This window comes from Salmo salar, chromosome ssa28 (genome assembly GCF_905237065.1).
Source record: "Salmo salar chromosome ssa28, Ssal_v3.1, whole genome shotgun sequence".
In the NCBI taxonomy this organism is placed as follows: Eukaryota; Metazoa; Chordata; class Actinopteri; order Salmoniformes; family Salmonidae; genus Salmo; species Salmo salar.
The window spans coordinates 1,726,470-1,747,548 of NC_059469.1; the positions used below are offsets into that span (position 1 = coordinate 1,726,470).

The 21,079-nt window shown below is 43.8% G+C and overlaps 1 protein-coding gene across 1 annotated transcript in view; it reads left to right on the forward strand.

The window, feature by feature from the left end:
• Positions 1-21,079, forward strand: part of LOC106589294 (unconventional myosin-Id) — a 129,546-nt gene that overhangs the window by 86,826 nt on the left and 21,641 nt on the right. The window contains exons 17-21 of the mRNA XM_014179077.2: positions 475-698; positions 1,212-1,350; positions 1,671-1,775; positions 2,208-2,321; positions 12,014-12,168. Coding sequence (XP_014034552.1) covers positions 475-698; positions 1,212-1,350; positions 1,671-1,775; positions 2,208-2,321; positions 12,014-12,168 — 737 coding nt within the window. The remainder of the gene's footprint in view (positions 1-474; positions 699-1,211; positions 1,351-1,670; positions 1,776-2,207; positions 2,322-12,013; positions 12,169-21,079) is intronic.

Genomic DNA, 21,079 nt, shown 5'->3' on the forward strand with positions numbered 1-21,079 from the left:
GCTGTTCCGATTTTAACAGTTACTAACATGAATGTGTCATTGAATTATGTGAGTCTTTGGTTTGCCTTGCTCGAGTTTATGCGTCTAAACGTACCGTATCTCATTTGAAATGTGTCTGAGAAAATGTTGGTCTAATAGGCTGTCTTCATTTATGTTTTTTTATATTAACAGTATGTTTCGTACTCTAGACATTTTACATTACATTTTAGTCATTTAGCAGACGCTCTTATCCAGAGCGACTAACAGTAGTGAATACATACATTTCATTTTAATTTCATGCATTTTTTATTTTTTTTTGTACTGGCCCCCCGTGGGAATCGAACCCACAACCCTGGCGTTGCACACACCATGCTCTACCAACTGAGCAACAGGGAAGGCTACATCCTGTTAAACTAATAGTTGTTATTGGGAGGTACAGTATCCATAGAGGTTTACTCTTTTCCACTGTGTTAACCTATCCGTTCTCTTCACCAGGTATGGCGCGGTACCATAGCCAGGATGCGTTACCGGCGCATGCGAGCCGCCCTCATCATCCTGCGGGCCTATCAGCACTACAAGGTCAAGTCCTACATCAAGGACATCAACCGCAAATTCAAGAACGTGCGCTCCATGAAGGACCATGGCAAGCACGTCAAGTGGCCCACGCCGCCCAAAGTCCTGCGGAAGTTTGAAGAGGCGCTGCGGAGCATCTACAACAGGTAAACAAAGTGGCGCGCGCACACACACACACACACACACACACACACACACACACACACACACATAAAGGGGTTGTAGTATGAGTAATCCCACCTCTGTTCGGATAAAACATCAACCCTTGAACACGATGCACTGTAAGCCCTTTCATCAGTGTAGTACGAATTGTGTGGACTGGGTACAGTTTTCTACTCCAACTGGTTTCCTTTGAAGGTTTTTACCCATGTGTCTTCCAGCCTCAGGTCTGTGGTGGACATCGATTTTTTTTTCCCGTCAAAGCCTCATTCAATACTTTCATCCGGAGAAAGTGAAATTTCATACTTGATGCTTTGAAAGCACAGTTTAAAGGCAGGATGTTTCATGTCAGAGAGAGTGCAGCCCCCAAAAATCCCTGTTATGCAGTATCATCACGTCAGAAATAGCCAATCATGTTATCAAGGCCATAGATTCTACAGTGTCAGAGTCGATATCTTGGCTCCATTGCTATTCCTGTGGGTGTTTCCATGCTGCTCTAGGTGGTGGGCGTGGACTCTGATCAAAGACCTGACTCCAGAGGAGAAGCTGCAGATCAGGGCCAAGGTGGCCACCCTGGAGGCCCTCAAGGGCCAGAGACCTGACCTGGGGCTGCAAAGGACCTGGGAGGGCAACTACCTGGTGAGTTGGATTGGCTAGGGGGGGTTCTGACACTAGCTCTGAGCTCCTGAAAGGGAGAGGTTAGCGGTTGATGTGTGTTTCTGATGTTGTTTTTAATTTGAATGTAGTTGTAAATGTGTGCGTTTTTTGTCGGTGGTGCAGTAGTGGGGGTGGGGTGGGGGGGGGTGGGGGTGTGTGGTTAAGTGTGCGACGTGTGTGTGTGTGTGTGTGTGTGCGTTGTTGAACTAAAATGTAATGGGAAGGGGTTTGTCTTTGTAGAGGAGTTGATCGTCATGTCTCTCTCTCTCTCTCTCTCTGTGTGTTTGTGTGTGTGTTTTCAGAAGCGAGACAGTCCTGACACAGCGTCCTCCTTCACCTTGGTGTCCTGTGAGTTGCAGCGTAAGGACAAGTTCATGAGAGTGCTCTTCTCCTGCAATGTGCGCAAGGTACAGTAGGGTTGGGGACTATTACCTAACCCAAACCCTATACCACACACGCAGACACATACCCCATACAAAGAATAGAGAATACGATCACATCTATTGCACACACACCCTACACACACGTGCAGACTGGGACCAGAAATCGGCCCTGACATTTTTAACACACCAGACAATTATTTTCCTTGAGGCCCCAGGTAATTATAATTTTGCAGGGGAAAAAATACAATAATATGTTAGACAGGCCCACTGGTCCAAAAATGGACCTGCCATCTGGCATTTGCCCGACATGCCAGATGGCCAGTCTGCCCCTGCACACACACACACATTCTCACCCAACTGTCACTGAGTTTAGCCAACTCCCAGTTGTGTGTGTTGGCTGTGTGTGTGTGTGGGGTCTCCTGTGGGGAGACTGATAAGGGTCTTTGTGTTTCCCAGATCAACCGTTTCCACAAGGCAGAGGACCGGGCCGTCCTCATCACAGACCGCCACCTGTACAAGATGGACCCCCTGAAGCAGTACAAGCCTATGAAGAGCATCCCCCTCTACAATGTAAGAGCACCTCCCCTGTGTGGTTAATAAAGTGTATTGTGTAGTTGAAATGAATGGAAATCTTACTCGCTGTGGCTCTAAACAGTCTAAAGGGTCTCTCAAAATCATTCTCAATTGATAATTGATTAATAGCATGGTTTGTGGAACAGGAAATGAAACACTATGCAGAGATAATGGAATAATTGCCCTTTTCACATCTCCGTAGACTGATTTAAAGGAGATTAAATGGAATTTTGTTTTGTTTGAAATAATCGTAATTGTTATCAACTCTCGTCTTAGAGATGATCTTATCATACTACAGACGGAGACTGTTACTTGTCGCTAAGGCAACAAGGTTTAAATGTACAACTCTTCCCATCCTTTATCCACTGCATTAATGTTGTGTTAAAAAAAAAAACATTCTCACTGATTTGGTGGACGATAAGGTACACAGATCCTTGTTTCCCGTGGTTAAGTCCTCTGGGTTGTTTTTAGATTTACAGCAGCGCGTCCCTGCAATTTATTATATATATTTTTTTTCATGGCTTTTCATCACAACTCTGTTTATGTAACCTACAGTACACCTGAATTGGAACCTCTGTTCTCGTTTTCAAGTAAGAGTCAAAGTGCGTCCCAAAGTATAATCTCTAGTATTGCAGTACAGGCAGATACTTTCAGCGGCTTATACCTTGAAAGTTGACCTCGTGGATAAAGAGCAGAAAGGGGGAAAGAAAGGGAGGAAGAAACAGCGAGTGAGATGGGGCGGGGGTGAAGGAGAGTCTGAGGAGTGAGAGAGGTAGTGGTAGCGAGGCAGAGGAGGGAAGAAAGGGAGAAGGTAGAAAGAGAGAAAAAAGGGAGAGAGAGCTGAGATAGAAAAGGTATCCATTCATCTTTGGCCAGATATTCCCTCCCAGTTCTTTTGATAAGGAACCACAGTGTTCAATCTGACAAACTGTCAGGAAAGAATTATAGGACGAACACCCCGGTCTTATCGTTGCATCTGTAATGGAAATGAGAAATGGAAAAGCAGGGCTAGGAGAAGAATAGAGCTGCCTGAAGGGCTATTGGCTATTGTTTACACACACACACACACACACACACACACACACACACACACACACACACACACACACACACACACACACACAAGAGAGCCTGGAGAGGGAAAGCTGCTTGTTGGACACTCAGACTAATGCAGAAGGTAACCAGACAGAATCATCAGTATTGTTAAATGGTACAGACTGGGAGATATAGACTGAGTGTACAAAACATTAGGAACTCTTTCCATGACATAGACTGATCAGGTGAAAGCTATGATCCTTTATTTATGTCACTTGTTAAACCACTTCAATCAGTGTAGATGAAGGGAGGAGACAGGTTAAAGAAGTATTTTTAAGCCTTGCGACAATTGAGACATGGATTGTGTGTGTGTGTCATTGAGGGTAAATGGGCAAGAGACAAAAATGTAAGTGCCTTTGAACGGGGTATGGTAGTAGGTGCCAGGCGCACCGGTTTGAGTTTGTCAAGAACTGCAACGTTGCTGGGTTTCCTGTGTGTCAAGAATTTCCCTGTGGCTCAGTTGGTAGAGCATGGTGTTTGCAACGCCAGCATGGTGTGTGCAATGCCAGGGTTGTGGGTTCGATTCCCACGGGGGGCCAGTAAAAAAAAAAAAACATTTTTATGAAATGTACGCATTCACTACTGTAAGTCGCTCTGGATAAGAGTGTCTGCTAAATGACTAAAATGAAGAAGAAAAAAAAATATGTAAAATGTAATGGTCTCCCACCCAAAGGACATCCAGCCAAGTTGGCACAACTGTGGGAAGCATTGGAGTCAACATGGGCCATCATCCCTGTGGAACGCTTTGGATACCTTGTAGAGTTATTGCCCCGGTGAATTGAGGCTGTTCTGAGGGCAAAAGGGGATGCTAAGAAGGTGTTCCTAATGTTTTGTACACTCACTGTATAACAAGATGTACGCAGAGGGGTAGAGAATGACATAACACACAATACAGACAGTATAGAACATTGTGTATAGTTACATGTATGACATCATGTATTGTAACTAACACACACACCACACACAACATATTACATGTGTGCCATTGTCACGATGTGGCCCTTTGGGCAGAATATCGTGGCTCCCCCCTCTCTCACTCTCTCTCTCCCACCACAAGTTTTATGACTTTACGATAGGTCATAAATTCCTGGCAGAGACTCTCTCCCCTGGTCATGCAGAAAGACAAGGGAAATAAACCTATGGAACAAAGAGCTTCTCTTTGTTCAACTCCTAATCCCCAAAATTGGAGGACTAAACAATATTTATACTTTTCAGAATTTGGGAATGGTCTGTGGGTATTTAAAGAACAATCCTGTTGAAGTTGTTTTATTTTGTGACATCAGGATGGACGGTAGCACAGAATAACGGTAGCTTTGGAAGTGTACATTTCTCAGTTATTAGCTTTCTACCTGAATGTTGTGTAAAATATATGATTAAATATGAAACTATTTGTGAGAAGATGTCATGTTGGCCTTCTAAATTAGATACTTGTTTAGTTATAAAGTGTTAACTAGTCAATGGCCACACCCCCGTGAGCCCAGACATTACGTCGGCATCATGGACCGCCCTTTTCCCAAAGTGTATAAAACCCACTCCTGACGAAATTTACAGGAGACCAGTCAGCGTGTAGCGGTGGCTTACATGGCTGACAAATGGTTTAAAACTACAAGACCAGAAAACCAGACCGCGTGTAGTGTTGGCTGGAAATGGTTAAACTCTGAGACCATCGATCACTACAGATAAGAGCAAGGAAGGACATTGTGACTTCTGGGGAAGTTAACCAGAGACTCTCTGATGAACTGAATTCCAACAGAGAAGACAACAACGACATACGGGCATAAATATATACATTGCAATTATTCTCGAATGAGCGGCCGTTCATGTGCAAAGGATTAGCATTTCAATTAATATAATTATCAACTGTGTGTAGTGAATCCATTTAGTCTTTTCCCCTCTTTCTCAGTCCCCACCCCTTTCCTTTGTCTACCAAGCCGTCATATCAGCTTCGTCCGATAGGGACTTTTTCTTTGTATCATGTAGTAGCCCAAATATCTACTGTTTGTTTGTTTTATGTAATTCTGTGTCATTATTTAGTTAGTTAGTAAATAAATAATTAAGGCAATTTGTATATCGCTGATTTATGATTTAGGCTAGGGTTCGTGCAGATATCCAAGGGTTTGCAACGTTCAGTAATGAGAACTGATGAGGTAATAATAATAATACATTAATGAGAATGACTAATCGGTAAGATATGAAAATATCTGAAGAGTTATATTCTGGAAATTGACACTCTATAAACAACATTTTTCCGTGGTGTGTCCCGACTTCATAGTTAATTAAAGTTACATGATTAGTTTAATCACGTAATTAAATGACGCATAGAGAATTGATTTGATAAAATAAGTCTAAACATTTAATGATAGTCACTGACACGACGCCATCATATTGTAACTGCATCCCACCATACACACGCATGATGAAATACTCCATTATACTAAATGTCATCAAATCAAATGTTATTGGTCACATACACATGGTAAGCAGATGTTATTGCGAGTGTAGCTTGTGCTTCTAGTTCCGACAGTGCAGTAATGTCTAACAAGTAATGTCTAACAATTCAACAACAAATACCTAACACACACAAATCTAAGTAAAGGAATGGAATAAGAATATATACATATATGGATGAGCAATGTCAGAGGCTAAAATGCAATAGATAGTATAGAATACAGTATATACATATGAGATGAGTAATGCAAGATATGTATACATTATTAAGTGGCATTATTAAAGTGACTAGTGTTCTATTTATTAAAGTGGCCAATGATTTCAAGTCTGTATGTAGGCAGCAGCCTCTCTGTGTTAGTGATGGCTGTTTAACAGTCTGATGGCCTTGAGATAGGGGATTGAGAGAACTGGTCGAGGTGAGAGAGTCGATGGAGACGTATTGTTGCTAGGGGAGACGGTGAGGCATGAAAAGGAGCCATTGATTACTGGAAGGTCGGATGGAGGGGAAAGGCAGTTACCGCCTGTTGATTAGCGAGCCAGCAACGTTGCTGCCCTACTAAACCTTGGCTACCCTTGTGCTTATTTACTACCCCTGCAGGAACCAAAGGCATTGATTCCATCCCAAATGGCACCCTATTCCCTATATAGTCCATAGGGCTCTGGTCAAAAGTAGTGCACTATGTAGGGAATAGGATGCCATTTGAGATGCAACCTCTATACCAGAGACCATCCTTTGCTATCTACCTCTGCCGCTGTCATGCCAACTTCGCAATAGACGTAGTTGTCATGGCGATTGTGCGGGAGGGCAGATCAGCTGATGTCTGGTATTGTTCAGGCATGTTCACAAATCGCCTGGCTGCTACATGTGTGCTGTACACTTTCCAATAAAGCTTATTGGTCTTTCCTCTCAGTCACTCTATTTCACTATTTCTATTCCTGAATCCATCTTACTCTCACTCTCCATTTCTCCAACCATGCATTCTTTCCCTCCTTGATTCCTTCTCTCATCGATAGAATAATACTTATTTGTCATAGAGTACAGTAAAGTAGTGCAGTGTATGGATCCATTAATTTAGAGGTGCTAAATGGGAATGTAATGTGTTAGTAAAGATTGATTGCAGGCTGACTGGTGACCCCACAAGAGGCAAGTTGCCAAAGCTTGTCTCATGGACATATGGATGTACCCTTTACCTCCTCCCCCTTTCCTCTCGCTCTTTGTTTTGCAGTCTATTTCTTTCTCTCTCTCTCTCTTTTTCTGTCTCTCTCTCTCTTTTTCTCTCTCTCTCTCTCTCTCTCTCTCTGTCTCTCTATATCTCTCTCTCTATCTCTGAGGGATTTTTCAATTTGCTTGTCAGAAAAAGTCTGCCAAGCCCTCTCCCGCTAGAATGAACGATATACGTCTTTTGATAGGAGGACAGGTGCCTTTCAGTCACAAAGTGAGTGATGACCGGGAAACAATACTGGTACGCAGAGGGGTAGAGAATGACATAACACACAATACAGACAGTATGCAACTCCCCTCCCGCTATGGTTGCAGTCAAAATTCTTTACACAGAGGGAGAGAGCTTGAATTCGCACGTCCCATATAATGTGGTAACAATCCACTAAGCCAATTTTTTTCTGGCATGTTCATTTATTTTCTTTCGTTTGCAGGTTCCGACATTAACGATGGCCTGCTGGCCCGGGGCCTGTAAAAACAACATGTGTCGGTCGGGCCAGTGGATGTTGTCAGTCTTGCCCAACAGGGCCAGTAACTTTTCAGCACATTTTTGCATTCCAATTCAATATTTACCTGCTCTGTCGCAGTCTACCATTGAAAACCGTTGAAGACTACGCTCGTAAATGTCAAGCTATTTGTATTTGAGTAATATAATTGGCCATTTATTCAAGAACCACCACGCTCCCGCGAGTCACAACGTCTCGAGCAGTACATGAGTTGATGCCATCACACAGCACACGCGAGTTCGAGATGTCCAGAGCAAAAAAAGTGGCCATCAATCTACTCGCTGAGCTTATTTATTTTATGGAAAGTGATTTACAAAATGAACATATTAGCAATATGCTGACTACTGTTGATAGTCTGCAAAAAGAAAGCTATACAAATACACCTAGCTTTCGTATTGGCTAGCCTACTGTATCCATGTTATAACTCTTTTGGAACTTTTGTCTTAAAGGGGCAGAGTCCTATTTTCAAATATTCTCAAAATGACATACTTTAGAAGCAACATTGAATGCAATTAATACAATGCAATTATTTCCATGACATAATTTTAAAGCAATTTTGGACTGGCCGTTCTAGATACACTGAAAAAATATAGAAACACAACATGTACAGTGAGCTGAAATAAAAGATCCCAGAAATGTTCCAGACACACAAAAGCTTATTTCTCTCAGATTTTGTGCACATATTTGTTTGCATCCCTGTTAGTGAACATTTGTCCTTTGCCAAGATAATATTTCCACCTGACAGGTGTGGCATATCAGGAAGCTGATTAAACAGCATGATCATTACAAAGGTGCACCTTGTGCTGGGGACAATAAAAGGCTACTATGCGATGTACAGTTTTTTCACACAACACAATACCACAGATGTCTCAAGTTTTGAGGAAGCCCACAATTGCCATGCTGAGTACAGAAATGTTCACCAGAGCTGTTGCCAGAGAATTTAATGTTAATTTCTCTACCATTAGCCGCCTCCAACACCGTTTTAGAGAATTTAGCAGTACATCCAAACGGCCTCACAAATGCAGACCATGTGTAACCACGCCAGCCCAGGACCTCCAAATCCGGCCTTATCACCCGCAGAATCCTCTGAGACCAGCCACCCGGTCAGCTGATGAAACTGTGGGTTTGCACAACCAAATAATTTCTTCATAAACCATCTCATCTTTGTGCTTGTGATCCTCACCAGGTTCTTGACCTGACTGCAGTTCGGTGTCGTGACCTGACTGCAGTTCGGTGTCGTAACCGACTTCAGTGGGCAAATGCTCACCTTCTATGGCCACTGGCATGCTGGATGAATCTCAGTTTCAACTGTACTGGGCAGATGGCAGACACTAGTATGACGTCGTGTGGGCGAGTGGTTTGCTGATGTCAACGTGTGCCCCATTGTGGCGGTGGGGTTATGCTATGGGCAGGCATAAGCTATGGACATCGAACACAATTGCATTTTATTGATGGCAATTTGAATGCACAGAGATACCATAACCAGATCCTGAGGCCCATCGTTGTGCCATGCATCCGCCGCCATCACCTCATGTTTCAGCATGATAATGCATGGCCCCATGTCACAAGGATCTGTACACAATTCCTGGATACTGAAAATGTCCCAGTTCTTCCATGTCCTGCATACTCACCAGCCATGTCACAGCTTCGCACAGCCATTGAAGAGGAGTGGGACAACATTCCACAGGCCACAATCAACAACCTGATCAAATGTATGTGAAGGAGATGTGTCGTGCTGCATGAGGCAAATGGCGGTCGCACCAGATAGTTAGTGACTGGTTTTCTGATTGACACCCTTATAATTTTTTAAAGGTATCTGTGACCGATAGATGCATTTATCTGTATTCCCAGTCATGAAATACATAGGTTAGGTTTCATTTCAAAGATATTGAAGTATGTGACTCACTATCGACTTCCAAATTACCTCTGGAAGCGACGTCAGCACAATAACTGTTCGTTGGGAGGTTCATGAAATGGGTTTCCATGGCCGAGCAGCCGCACAAAAGCCTAAGATCACCATGCGCAATGCCAAGCGTTGGCTGTAGTGGTGTAAAGCTCTCCACCATTGGACTCTGAAACAGTGGAAATGCGTTCTCTGGAGTGAGGAATTTGGGTTTGGCGGAAGCCAGGAGAACGCCACATGCCCCAATGCATAGTGCCAACTGTAAAGTTTTGTGGAGGAGGAATAATGGTCTGGGGCTGTTTTTCATGGTTCGGGCTATGCCCCTTAGTTCCAGTGAAGGGAAATCGTTACACTAGAGCATACAATGACATTCTAGACGATTCTGTGCTTACAAATATGTGTTAACAGTTTGGAGAAGGCTCTTTCCTGTTTTAGCATGGCAATGCCCCCGTGCACAAAGTGAGGTCCATACAGAAATGATTAGTTGAGATCGGTGTGGAAGAACTTGACTGGCCTGCACAGAGCCCTGACCTCAACCCCATCAAGCACCTTTGGGATGAATTGGAACGCCGACTGCAAGCCAGGTCTAATCGCCCAACATCAATGCCCGACCTCACTAATGCTCTTGTGGCTCAATGGAAGCAAGTCCCCGCAGCAATGTTCCATCATCTAGTGGAAAGCCTTCCCAGAAGAGTGGAGGCTGTTATAGCAGCAAAAGGAGTGACCTATTCCCTATTAATGCCCATGATTTTGGAATGAGATGTTCAACGAGCCCCTGTCCACATACTTTTGGCCAAGTAGTGTAGGTCTACAGGTTTAATCAAAGTGTTGACACTGGAGTAGTCATCTGCTGTTTTCTTCAATCATACCTGTATTGCAGATAGCTGAGAAAATGCCTCTTAAAAGGAAGCTTGAAACCTTTGGAAGTCGACAGACCCATACAGGATTCTTTTAAAAGTGCAGTCAAATACATTTTTTTCCTGTGTTTTACAGTATATCATATTTTACAACAGCTGATTAAACTAACACTGTAAAAGTGTGGGAAAATGTGATCAGAGTTATTTCCTGATAGTTGCTCATTCAAAATACAATCTAGCATTAGAATGTACCAGAGGCCACCAAAATAGAGCTTGTTCTGCAAAAATGCCTTAACCTGGAACCCCCTGGCTGGCTACTTTTTCTATTTGGCTGGCTACTCCAACTCCATGTGCTTGTGGAAAACACTGGGATTCGTCTGTGTTACATAACGACAGACTCGTCTCCCTCAAGAATAGACCAGAGGTGTACCGAACAGGACACTCGCTGCAGTACCATCCATATCGCTATGACAACTTGAACACTCATTAAAAAGAAACAAGGCTTGTTTCGATCAGTTAACCCATTCATGTACTGTAAATGTAACCTACTCCTCGTAAAATGCTCTCATGAACACAAGCATGTGATGTTGGGGTATACCTGTTGAAATAATTTCTAACCACGGGGCTCATTTCGCATTCTGTTTTTTAGCTATTGGTAAAGCAGCTAGCTGTTGTTCACACCTCGATGCGTGGTGTTGGTGTCACATTTCCTTAATCTGATGGAGATGGAATAATGATTATTTTCTCCCAGTATGGTGCCCCTGCAGTTCTGGGCTGAGGGGATAATGTGTCTGACTCCCCTGGCTGTTTCCATGGTCTACACTGTGCTCAATGGTCCCTGGACTCGCGGGGGAAGAGGGTAGGAAAAAGGGAAGGAATAGAAAGAGTAATTCCAAGCAGATGCACAACATAAACTCTACTTCTCATTATCTTCCTTAGAGATGTTATGTTCGGTAAAAAAAAAAAAACATTATCAGGATCATTAACCCTTGAAGCAGACAAACATTACACACAGAACCTTGGGGTTTTACTTATCCATTGCAGTCTGTGTGAAGGACTAGGGCTGGGAATTGCCAGGGACCTCAAGATACGATATTATCACGATACTTAGGTGCCAATACGATATGTATTGCGATTCAATAGTGTGATTGTATTGCGTTTTTATGTTCCAAACATATTGCTCACCATATGTCTGCTGCAGAGGGACAAAAGAGGGCATGAGAAAATGAGTTTTGATCAGTCATGGAAATAAAAGTGCTGAAAACAAATTTCAAAAGATGGAGAACAGGCTATGAGTTTTGGTGCAGGTACACCAACTTGCGCAAAAATAAGATTGCGATGTTGTCAAGACAATACAATATATCGTCAAAAATAATATCCCGATATGTAACTGTATCAAGTTTTTCCCCATCACTATATAGGACCATGTCAGAATTCCCCTGGTCCCTTTCCTTAGCAAGTAAATGATGGGTGACGGATTACAGTTTTGATTCAGTGTGAGAACCCCTAGTCTATTGCTGTGTCCATTGAGCCGTGCTAACTCAAATTCCCGTGGTGTTTGTCTGTATGTGTGTGCTCGTGCGCGTATGTATGCTTGTCTGTGTGTGTGCTTGCCCGTGTGTGTGTCTGCGCGTGTGTCCTCTCTCTCTCTGTCCTCCCAGGTGACGGGGGTGAGTGTGTCCCCAGGTAAGGATCAGCTGGTGGTGTTCCATACTAAGGACAGCAGGGACCTGGTGGTGTGTCTACAGGGCATGGTGCCTGCTGGGGACAGCCGCATCGGAGAGCTGGTGGGCACCCTTCTCAGCCACTTCAAAAGGTAACCAGTGTGTGTGTGTGTGGCATGCATGTGTTTGTGTCTGCCTTTCTGTCTGTCTGTGTTGGACGGTCGGTGGGTGAGTCCGTGGGTGAGTCGGGCAGATCTATCTACTTCTCTTTCTATCTGCCTGCCTGCATCCATCTCTGTCTTTACATGTGTGCGATGTTGTGTGTCTGTCTACAGTAAAATATACTGTATGTATGTGCTGGGAGCAAACTATGCAGTATCTCTCCTCTAAGCAAGGTCCAGTACCTCCTTGTGTGGTGCATTCTCCCAGAAGCGCATGGTGCAGACAGAGATTATCGTACAGACCAGCTGTGTCTCTCCCACATATTGCAGAGAGAAGTTCATTATTACTTACTGTCCCTTTGGTCAACCCCTGGAAAAACTACACAGGTAGCGGATTGGAACCAATATACTGCCCCATCTGATAGGGTACTGTACATATAAAATGATAGCATACTGTCCTGCTTTTAAAATGATCTTTAAGTGGATATAGGAGAATGGAGAAAATGGGCAAGGCATCATTGTGATCATATTACTGCTCTTTAAGTTGGGGCTTGTGTGATAATTCAGTAATGTATGATAGATAATTTGCGACATACATTATATTTAAGCTGATCTCTCGTGGAAAGATCCTGCACGTAAACCGAGAGAATCTGCCGGGACTGAATGGGATGTGAGGATTAGAGCAGCGGTAGTTCCAGTGTTTGGGTTTTTCCTCACTGGTTATTTGGAGAAAATCCCGGTTTTCGCAGGTGTTTGCATCTTTTGAATTTCAGAAGGGGAGGGGACATTCGGCCTGTGACTGAAAAGAGAGAGGGTGGAGCTCCTCGTGCCACTTCTCTTAACATTTACGGACTCAGGACTTAATCGAGCAGCTGACCAATTACGTGAACTTTAGTTCTGGGTTAACTAAGATTATATTTGAGCCATGCTGCTTTATTATATCCTTGGTCTGGTCTGAAACTGGTCTGATCTGTGTGTGAATGTGCCTGAACACGGCCCTGCTTCGATGCTATCATGTCTCATTGTATACAGTGACAGATGGCAAGGGTCCCTCTTAATGACTCTCCATGTGCATCCTATAGAAGCCCATTCATCACATTGAAACATGGGCACAAGAAAAGGCCACGCTGAGATACACCTGTGTGTGTGTGTGTGTGTGTGTGTGTGTGTGTGTGTGTGTGTGTGTGTGTGTGTGTGTGTGTGTGTGTGTGTGTGTGTGTGTGTGTGTGTGTGTGTGTGTGTGTGTGTGTGTGTGTGTGTGTGTGTGTGTGTGCGTCAGTAGATTTAACCTTTATCTCCGCTTGAGCATGGTGCACAGCCCACACAATGCAGAGCACCGTAGCAGTTTACACCACACACAGGGACCTAGAGTCAATGGCTGGCTTTTTATCCTCCAAATGTACAGCATTAGAAAAACGGTGTGACCGTGCCATTGAGCCTAAGCCCCATTCCAAATAACTCTGTCTCTGCTTAGGTTCCAACTTACAAAATGGCATCTTATTTTCCCAGGGGTTTTCCAAATTTGTCCCCTCAAAAGTCTGCTTTTTAAATTGAATTTGCGACTCGACAAGTTTCTAAAAAAAATGGCAACACTGTCACATTTTAGGAGTAGATAGGAGCCTTGTCAATAGGCATCAGGGCCAAATCTGTTGAGAGTTAAAACAGACACTGCGAATTCTGCTCCACGTTAACCCTCTTATCCGCTGTGACGCGCCACAGTTGTTTAGAAACTCACAAATAGTCCAGAGGTTTTTATATCCCCATGGCCTCACTTCCTCCCTCACTATTTTCCTTCTTCTTTCTCAAACTTTTTTCCCTTTTTTATCATTCCCCTATTGTCATCCCTCTTCTTTGTAACTCCCTCTCTCTCTCTTTGTACCCCCTATCTCTTCCTCCCACCTATTTCCCTATATCTGTTTCTCTTCCCCACTCTCCAGCTCTGTCTTTCTCTCTCTCTCTCTCTCTCTCTCTCTCTCTCTTGTTCTTTCTCTTTCTTTCTCTGTCCCCACCAATCTCTGTCATTCTCTTTCCCCCACCTCTCTGCCCACTCATCTCTTCTGCCCCCTCCCTCTACTCCATCCCTCCCCCTCCTCTCTCCTCCTTCCTTCCTCTCTCTCCCCCCTCCCTCCATCTCAGAAGAGGAGAGATGCAATATTTAAGGAGATGTGCTGCTCCACTGTGAAAGCTTGCATGGGTTCTAGTCTATATTTAGCCCAGACCTCTGCTGTATTGACGTGCACCCCACGCAGCTCGCACCAGGCAGCCACTGCTACTGCAGCACACCACACCACACCCTCTTCACTCCTGGGACAGAGGGGGAAGAGACACTATATCTGTCACACACGCATGCGCTCACATACACAGATGTGGATAGCACAGTCGTGCACTAGCACACACACACACACACACACATACAAACACAGATATCATTTTTGATCAGCAACTCATTAGTCGAATTAGGGTCGTTGTCCTTTTGGAAGGTGAACCTTAGCCCCCAGTCTGAGGTCCTGACCATTTTGGAGCAGGTTTTCATCAAGGATCTCTCTGTACTTTATTCCATTAATCTTTATCTCGATCCTGACTAGTCTTCCAGTCCCTGCCGCTGAAAAACATCCCCACAGCATGATGCTGCCACCACCGTGCTTCACGATAGGGATGGTGCCAGGTTTCCTCCAGACATGACACTTGGCATTCAGGCCAAAGAGTTCAATCTTGGTTTCATCAGACCAGAGAATCTTGTTTCTCATGGTCTGAGAGTCCTTTAGGTGCCTTTTGGCAAACTCCAAGCGGGCAGTCATGTGACTTTTACTGAGGACAGGCTTCCGTCTGGCCACTCCACCTTAAAGCCCTGATTGGTGGAGTGCTGCAAAGATGGTTGTCCTTCTGGAAGGTTCTCCCATCTCCACAGAGGAACTCTAGAGCTCTGTCAGAGTGACCATCAGGTTCTTGGTCACCTCCCTAACCAAGGCTCTTCTCCCTCGATTGCTCAGTTTGGCCGGGCGGCCAGCTCTAGGAAGTGTCTTGGTGGTTCCAAACTTCTTCCATTTAAGAATGATGGAGGCCACTGTGCTCTTCAGAAAAAAGATCCTGTTTTCACTTTGTCATTATAGGGTATTGTGTGGAGATTGAGGGGAAAATTTTTTTGGATCCATTTTAGAATAAGACTGTAACATAACAAAATGTGGAAAAGGGGAAGGGGTCTGAATACTTTCCGTATGCACTGTACAGTGGCATCAGTAATATTCATATCCCTTGACTTATTTCACATGTTGTTATGTTACAGCCTTATTCTAAAATGGATTCAGATGTATATTTTATCCATTTTGAAATCAGTCAGTAACACAACAAAATGTGCAATATAGTCAAGTGTTATGAATACTTTCTGAAGACACTGTACATAACATTTACATAATATTCAGCTTAATGTTACCTGATAATTATTTCTCACTGGATCTAACACATACCCCTTGGTTCACACCCATCATAAAAATAGCCTCCATGTTAGTTATTCAGCGGAGACTTAATTTCTCTCTGGAATTATAACTGTGAAGGTAAATAAGTAACTCAGCCAAAAAGCAGCAATGCACAAGCTCAGTATCCATTTGAAATCTATTTTAACCCTACTTACAGTACATGGGAACTTTTGTCTTTGTTGCCGTTTCGAAACTATAAATAGCGCTTCAGTGGAAACCAATCGAATGAGAAAATTCGAATGTGAGTTGTGTAAGTGTTCTAGATTGTTGTGTAACGCTGTGTTTTGATCTACTGGGATCTCAGTGACTACTGAAAGTACAGACAGTATTGACACGGGCGATGGAGGGGAGAGACTCTTATGTAGAGCCAAAAAGCATATGATGTGTGTGTGATGTTATTCTGGGCTCAGCCTTAACCCTATGATGAGAAGGAAGGCATCAGAAGACACCAGTTTGTGGACATACCTACCTCCTCCTTCTTCATTCATGTTTTCTCTTCCTTTGTCCTCTCTCTCCCTCTCTGCCGTGTCACTTCCTTGTTATGTGTTGCACAGACTGGAGGTTGGCCCGGATTTGGCAGGGCAGCAGGGTTACGTGATCAGTTGAGAGAGAGAGAGACAGAGATACACACATGACTGTAAGTCGCTTTGGATAAAAGCTTCTGCGAAATGGCATACATTATTATATTATGTGTTGCTTCTCAGCTATGTGGCAGATCCCCGATTTTGCTCTGATATGTCCTCTGCTCCCATGGTGCATTGTGCTGTCCTCCTCATTGTCTGACCCCATGATATCAGGGTTCTGTCCTCTTCTATTTAACTCCAGTATGAAACCTCTCTGTCAGTGCCAGTACATCAACATTTGAAATCGTTTTCTAAAGAATTGCATTTCTGAGCCACAGCAGCCGGCTGATCGAGCCGCTGTCCCTCTCCATCTTTGAAGGATGCGTGCGCTCAAAGACTTGATGTATTTCTTGTTTGTTTTTTGCTTTTCAAGCCCTTTTGAGATTCTTATGAAAAGCATTATAGAAATGTAATAAATGATTATTCATTATTATTGTCCCTTTTTTTTAATTCTGTGAAACCGATTTTTAGATTTTGAAGCTCGGCGTTAATAGAGCAATCCGTGAGAAGATAAGTCGGGATCTGTTTTCCTTTCCGGAGAAAGACGATCCATTTAAGTTTGTGTTACAGTACAAGGGAAGCGTGAGGAATATTCAAATTAAAAGTGCTGCTCTGCGTGAACAAATGTGCCGTACTGCACTTTCCTGTGTAATTGGAGATGGCATCATCATCATCATTAAAGACACTAAAACAGAGAGACAGAGGCTGTGTGTGTGCTGCTAGCTGGTGCTTGTCTCTCCCAATGCCATCAAGGTCACCCTTTATGCTGAATCCAATATTTCAGACTTGAAGAAGTCATTCTCCCCTCCCATCTCATCTTCTCCTCTATCTCTATATCCCTCCCTCTCACTTCCCCCTCCCTCTAACACCCTTCCTCTCCAGCTCCCCCCCTTGTTTTTCAGCTCTCACTCTGCCCTCCCCTTTTCTCCTCTTTCCTTCCTCCTCCTCTCCCTCCGTCCCGGTGCAGTGCTGCAGATGCAGTTGCCATAGCGACCAGCCAATCCATGTTTGTCTGATATTTAGTCCAATAATAACACTGCTGCCTGAGAATACTAACAACTCATCTCCTCTGGGGAGAGAGGGAGAGGGTGGGAGATGGATGGAGAGAGATGGAGAGAAGAAAAACTGTGTGAGAGAGGTAAACAGAAGCTGTAGGAAAGGAGAGGGGAAAGGAGAAATAAGCTCATCTTGTTTTAGCCGTGAATGAATCCGTCTCCATCGTTATACACTATGGATTGGATAGTATTCCTGTCATGTAAAACTATGCAGAGCACCAATTCCAGTCATCCATACAAACGCTAATTTGCCATCCAAAAACATATGCAAAAATTCTTTTTGCTCCTCCTGCGTAAATGTTATGCAACATGTAATTCCCCTGTGTGTGTGTGTGTGTGTGTGTGTGTGTGTGTGTGTGTGTGTGTGTGTGTGTGTGTGTGTGTGTATTGTCACATACTCTTACATTTGGCTACAGTCCCCAAACACACATGCTCACCTATACATACACACTCAAAAATGTTCTAGATTAACACACACACACACACACTGTTTAAGCTGGACAGTAGAGAGTCCTGCTCTGTTTGGTTTATTTCCTTACCCTGCGGCCTGGTGGGGGTTGGTTGGTGGAGAGATGGAAGAGGAGGGGTTTAGACTGAGTGTGTGTGTGTGTGTTATGACTGAGTGTGCGAATGTGTTTGAGAGCTGGATCTGACCTAGTTTCCCTCTGTGTCGATCCCTGCATCCCTGTGGTGCTCTCTGCCTGCCTGCCCGCCTGCCAACCAACCACTGCGAGATGCAGTGAGGTACAGGTAACGAGTGCTCTGCCATGCACATAGAGCAGTGCTCCAGCCCAAGACATCGCCTCCCCTGACTTCCCTTCCATACCTCCAGCCTTTCCACCTACCCCCACACAGAGCATGTTACTTATTACGCTATCTTGCTGCTCTCACTGGTCATAATGCGAGCCACCTACTCTCTGTCTCTCTGTATCCTTGTAGAGTAAACCAAGATGTAGCGCCCTGCTCGACCCTTACCCTCTACTTGTTTTCCTCATACTCCTTGGCCCCCCTCTTCACCTCCATCACCCCTCTCTCTCATCCCTCTCTTCTCCCCATTTGTCTTTTCTCCTGTCATCTCCAGCTTGGGCCTGATCAACATTATTATCTTGGTTCAATACAACCTAGTCCCCTAGCCCAATGTCTCTCGAACTCGTGAAGCATTGATAAACTGGAATGAAAGGACTTGTCATTGACGTATTGATTTGATGGGATGACAAATTATGAGCTACTGTATGTGTCTTTAAAAGTGAGCGGTCGCCCCATGTGTAATTGTCACGTCCTGACCCTTGTAAGAGGTCATTTTCCATAGTAGAGTGGTCAGGGCGTGACAGGTGGGTGTTTTGGGTGGTTTTGGTTTTCTGTTTCTATGTGGGGTTTTTCTACATTTCTATTTCTATGTTTTTGTTTTCTATGTTTTGGCCAGGTATGGTTTCCAATCAGAGGCAGCTGTCTATCGTTGTCTCTGATTGGAAGCCATACTTAGGCAGCCTGTATTTCAGGTGTGGGTAGTTGTTTTCCGTTTAGTCAAGTGTACCTGACGGAACTGTTGGCTGTCGTTTTGTTGTTCTTTGGTTAAGTGTTTCATTAAAGAAATGTATGAGCACTCTACACGCTGCGCCTTGGTCCCCTTTATACGACCCCTGTTACAGTAATGAATAACTTCTATATTTATTTAACTAGTCAAGTCAGTTAAGAACAAATTCTTATTTACAATGACGGCCTACCCCGGCCAAATGAAATCTAGCCAAATCAAACTTTATTTGTCACATGCGCCGAATACAACAAGTGTAGACTTTACTGTGAAATGCTTACTTACAAGCCCTTAACCAACAGTGCAGTTCAAGAAGAAGAAAATATTTACCAAGTAGGCTAAAATATAAAAGTAATAATAAAAAGTAACACAATAACGAGGCTATATGCAGGGGGCACCGGTACCCAGTCAGTGTGGAGGGGTACAGGCTTGTTGAGGTAATCTGTACATGTAGGTGGGGGCGAAGTGACTTTGCATAGATAACAAACAGTGAGTAGCAGCGGTGTGGGGGGGTGGTGTCAATGTAAATTGTCCAGTGGCGATTTATATGAATTGTTCAGCTGTTGAGGAGCCTTTTGGTCCTAGACTTGGACGACGCTGGGCCAATTGTGCGCCACTCTATGGAACTCCCAATCACGGCCGGTTGTGATACAGCCTGTAATCGAACCAGGGTCTGTAGTGACACCTCTAGCGCTGAGATGCAATGCCTTAGACTGCTGCTTTTCCTTCTCTCCGCTTGGCTCATCCTCAACAACCTATTGATTTCCGTAATGGTCCTTTAGCCAAGTCCAACCACCCTTGTGATTATACTGGCTGCTTCAGAAGACAAGAGAGAGACCAGGGGTGCTGGTTCATTGACGAGCAGACACGATCGGCTATGAGTGTCACGATAGGCCTATTGAACAGAATGGAGAGAAAAGAAACTGGAGGAGGGAAGAGCCAAGCATGATTGTTTAAGACTGAAGGAGTCTCCTGCTGTGAAGCCATTGTGGCTCCAGCAGTGTTAAGACTCAGCCATCTGTGTACTACTATCAATGGTCCCTCAGGGAAAGTGCTCCCTTGCTTTGTCCACCACTGGCACACATCACCATCACTGACCCTATGATCCTTTAAAGAGAGGATCACAACACAGATCACAGCACAGGGAGGATGTGTGTGTGTGTGTGTGTGTGTGTGTGTGTGTGTGTGTGTGTGTGTGTGTGTGTGTGTGTCTTTGTCTAGGATGAATACTCTCTACTACCCTTGGTAATAGTAGTCTCTTTACCCTTATGGAAGTAGAGTTGGGCTCACATTACTATGCGTTAAACCTGTGGCCACTACACGTGTTCTGTTAACACTCACATTATCAATCCTATCGGTACGCGTGTTGATATATGGTATACCAAGGTATTTAGAAATACCAACAGAATGATTTTCAATACCATAGATATTTTTTTTTTAATGCGGGGGTTGGGGAACCCGGCCTTGCGGGTGCTGTGGGAGTGCGTTCTACACTGCTTATAACTAACTATAAGTCAATTTATTTGGCAGCTCTTAGATATCTCCAGCTCAGGGCTCCAGCTATGCATTTGGTTTGCTAACTTGCTAGCTAATCGGCTACCTTACTAGATCAACCTACTTGGTTACAGCAGAGACAATCAATCCCCTCCGTGATCAAGATCCGGCTGCCAAAATTTGTGTTGTGCGACCAAAAATGTGTGTGCACTGCCGGTAACACCATGAGGTACAGGAACGGGATGAAAATCTGAATACCACCTAACCCTAGAGGAAGTCCTATGGAAGTGTATTGTTAGTACAGTTAGTCACTCCTGTTCAATTACTATTATAAGAGTAATTATAATATAAGAGTATTATAAGTACTCTTATAATTCATGCCATACACTCGTAAGCACATAATATACAGTAATATACACATAATCTCTTCTTTTTTTACACTTCCCTTTTTCTTCTAAAGTAAATTTTTGTATACTTAGGTGCATCAGGACAAATCAAATGTTATTTGTCACATGCGCCGAATAGTAGACCTTAGAGTGAAATGCTTACTTACAAGCCCTTAACCAACAATGCAGTTTTAAGAAAAATAACTGTTTAGTAAAAAATAGATAAGTAAAACATTAAAAAAATATTGTAAATTCAAAAAAGTAACAAATAATTCAAGAGCAGCAGTAAAATAACAATAGCGAGGCTATATGCAGGGGGTACAGGTACAGGGTCAATGTG